Source organism: Marmota marmota, unplaced genomic scaffold, assembly GCF_001458135.2.
Source record: "Marmota marmota marmota unplaced genomic scaffold, marMar, whole genome shotgun sequence".
NCBI lineage: Eukaryota > Metazoa > Chordata > Mammalia > Rodentia > Sciuridae > Marmota > Marmota marmota.
Genome location: NW_026007834.1, coordinates 1 through 3,900, shown reverse-complemented (window position 1 = coordinate 3,900; position 3,900 = coordinate 1). Strand labels below are relative to the sequence as shown.

At 34.3% G+C, this 3,900-nt stretch overlaps 1 protein-coding gene across 1 annotated transcript; it reads left to right on the top strand.

Annotated features, from left to right (window-relative positions):
• Positions 1–162: 162 nt before the first annotated feature.
• On the top strand, positions 163–1,101 carry LOC107134688 (olfactory receptor 2B11-like). Its single transcript, XM_015476750.1, has one exon. It carries the CDS (start codon positions 163–165, stop codon positions 1,099–1,101), a length of 939 nt encoding a protein of 312 aa, XP_015332236.1.
• Positions 1,102–3,900: the final 2,799 nt, after the last annotated feature.

Here is a 3,900-nt window from a genome sequence, read left to right as displayed (position 1 = left end):
AATAAAGGGAAATTAGATAACCTGGTGTCAAGTTCTTTATTTCAAGTTACTGCATTCTGTCCTTTATGAGTACACAACCAATTGATCATCATGTCTGGTCATTCCTCATCATGCTAACTTCCTTGGGACCTTCCCCACTCTAGGTGAAACACACTGAAGAGAATGGCACTGATTAATCAAAGCTACCCTGAAGAGTTCATTCTACTAGGCTTTACTGACCGTCCTTGGCTAGAGCTTCCTATATTCATTGTTCTTCTGATAACATACCCCATGGCCATGATAGGAAACATTGCCATCATTCTGGTGTCCAAGTTAGACCCCCGACTCCAGAGTCCTATGTATTTCTTCCTCACCAACCTCTCCTTTTTGGACATGTGTTACACCACAAGCATTGTGCCTCAGATGCTGTTTAACCTGGGAAGCTCTAAAAAGACCATCAGCTATATGGGGTGTGCAGTTCAGCTCTATTTCTTCCACATAATGGGGGGCACAGAATGTCTTCTCTTAGCTATCATGTCTTTTGACCGCTATGTGGCCATATGCAGACCTCTGCACTACACCCTTATCATGAATCAGCGCATCTGTATCTTGTTAGTGTCCATTGTATGGCTGGGTGGAATCACTTATGCTGTCTCAGAGGCCACTGTAACACTACAATTGCCACTGTGTGGTGTCAATAAACTGGATCACTTGGTGTGTGAGATTCCAGTTCTGATAAAGACCGCTTGTGGTGAAAAGAAAGTTAATGAGCTCACACTTTCTGTAGTATGTATTTTTTTATTAGCTATTCCTCTGTGTCTAATTCTTGCCTCATATGCTAGTATTGGACATGCTGTACTTAAGATGAAATCTTCTGCAGGAAGGAAAAAGGCCTTTGGGACATGTTCTTCTCATCTCACTGTAGTTTTCTTATTTTATGCCCCAGCCATTAGTATGTACCTCCAGCCCCCTTCTTCCATCACAAGGGACCAGCCCAAGTTCATGGCCCTTTTCTATGGAGTGGTGACTCCTACAGCCAACCCCTTCATTTACACCCTGAGGAATAAGGATGTAAAGGGGGCATTAGGCAACCTGGTGAGAAATATTTTGAGTTCCAAATAAAAATTTTAAATTATTTAGCAATTAGATCTAGGATTATAAATTTTTCTCTTATAATTCATTCATTCATGTCATGAAATCTCGTAATATATATTTTTACAACCCTCTTATTTCTTATGTTCCATGTAATCAAGTAGACAAGGATTACACTTGGCTGATCAGTGTGGGAACTCTTTCTGAAAAGAATTCTGTTTGGGTTGGTATACACTGAGATAATAACTTTCTTAAGTAGTAAAAATATTAATAATAGAAATTATAATTACGTTAGTTCAAGCAAATTAACATGAAAAGCTTGGCAATCATTCATCAGTGGGCTTCCTATCAGTGTCACATGATAAATGTTATGTCATCTCTGCAAGTTGCCCCAGGTATGAGTGTGAAGCCTGGCTGCACTGCATTTGGTGTAAAGCACTCTATACTGTCAAAGATTCATTAAAAATTATATCAACTTCCATTCATGTAGATGCTTTTGTCTTAAAAAATTCATTGTTACTTTTGTTTAGGAAGTATGTTTGCATGATTTTGTATGGTTAAATAATGTATCATTAAATAATGAAATGAGTAAAATAAAGGAAGAAAAAATGTGAATAAATCTCTCACAATTCTTCAGAAATATCATAAATTAGAGTCTTTTAAATCAGAAAAAGAACAAAGGAAGTGCTATAACTAATAAAGTATAACCTGGAAATATGTCTATGCATAAGTTGGAAGAGGAAGAATGTCTTCTAATGGTGTGAAAGAGTCAGTATGAGAAAATAATAAACTACATTCTGCACTGGAAATCATGTTTGTTACTTCAAAAAACAATATGAGTGTCTTTATTAATGTATATTTTGGGGCGTAAGGATGTTCACAGCCTATGTCACTGAAAGTTGAAAGTATTAAAACAGTAGGGCTCACACCAGAAATTTAAAATTTTATCATAAAAACAATAACAAATTATGAGAATAATCAATGACTTGTACAATTATGGGGTATTAAATTCAAATATTAAGAATTTTACAAGATCTGTAGTGAAGAACTAGACCCTCAGGAGAAAATTAAGAGTTTTTTTGGTCCTTTCTTCCATGTGTATTGATATGAGTAAGATCACAGCAAAAACATTGGAAAGGAAACCTCATATTATTCTATACAGGAATAGATTGCATGCCAAATACACTTTGAAAAATAACAGTGTATAGTGTTTATGTAGTTCTTAAAACTAATTATCTTTGACATATTTTTAAAAAAAATTCTAAGGAACTTTAAAAACTCACAGGTTTCTGACTAATTGCCAGAAAATATTATTTTACACACACACACACACAATTTAATAATGGGAAATGATTGCTTTAACAACATTTATTAGGTAAAGTATTCTTTGTCTAACTTATTATGTATTGAGAAATTTAGTGAATTTTTGGTCTGGAGCAAAACCCTGTAATATCTTTACCTCAGACACAGCCACAGACTAGTTACCGTTTTTCTGAGTGGTTTCTTCATTTTTCTTCCTTCCTGGGACAGTTAATGTGTTATATGAACTTTTAGGCCTATAGAGACTATTCATTTCAGAAGCATGTGTGGCATCCAGACTCTGATAAATGAAGGCTAGTAAAAACTGTATACAAAATCCCAGGATAAAAGATAATGAGAAAGTGATGGGAAAGCATGCAGACATGATTTATTTGTATTAAATGGTTTCACATTTCTAGGGTTCATATGTTCTGCATATTCTAGCATAACAATCATGGTAGCTTACTTTTGAGAAATCAGTTGAAGGAAAGGCACATGCGATACTTGAAGCTGAAAATGTGCCCTAGCCTCTACATAGAGTATGTGCAATCCTTCTTAATAAAGATGACCTCAAATTTTTCTCATTTTCTCAAGCAAGAATTTCCTGCAGAACAAATGTAAAACAGCCAAATATTTTACCCTTTGTAGGAAATACACTAAGATTCATTTTTTAAAAAATCTTTATGGGAGAATTCAAGGTGGTCTGCTGCATACTACAGTGGTCCTCAGGTCTGCAAGGCAAGAAGTGCATCCTGCTCTGGTGGGGATATTTAATTACAGCTATTTAAAAATGCCTGATGTTTCCTCTTAATTCACAGAGTGAAATAATCTCTAGTTTATCTCCTTGTGAAGAGAAAAAAAAAACAGCTATTAACTATTTATTATCAAAGGCTAAAGTGAGCAGATATCTTACTCCATGAACTCTTTCCTTGTGTATACCACTTACAGTTACAATGCAGCATTGGGCCAGCACCCCAATGTTGTTATCACCTCCAATCCTCAAATCGTTCCAGTAGCACCAGTATTATCATTCCACCCCTTCAGAATGATTAACAGTAGAATTTGGTAGGAGCTTTAAAAGATATGGGACTTAAAAGAGACATTTTCTTTTCATATATTCCAGAAATTATTAATAAACACAGTGACCTTATGTATAATCATTCTGATTTACCGGGGTTTGAAAAGACAAGCTGCAGAAGAATACATATAATGCTATTTGCTTCAAGTTTAAATACCTTCAAACTGGTATTTTATGTTATGTAGATATATATTAGTAATAAATACAATGTAAACATATTAAAGAGAAAACAAAATTCACTATAATGATTACCTTGGTGAAAAGGGAATGTTATTGGGAAGAAGTAAACACAAGTTTTGTTGCATGATACTATTTCACTTTATTTACTAAGCTAAGTTGTGAGTGGGTTTTATGTTAGTTAGGATGTTAATTATTTAACAATAACATTATTAATATTATTCATTAATAATAAATGTTAACATTAAGTATTTCATGATAGTTTTAAAAATGAT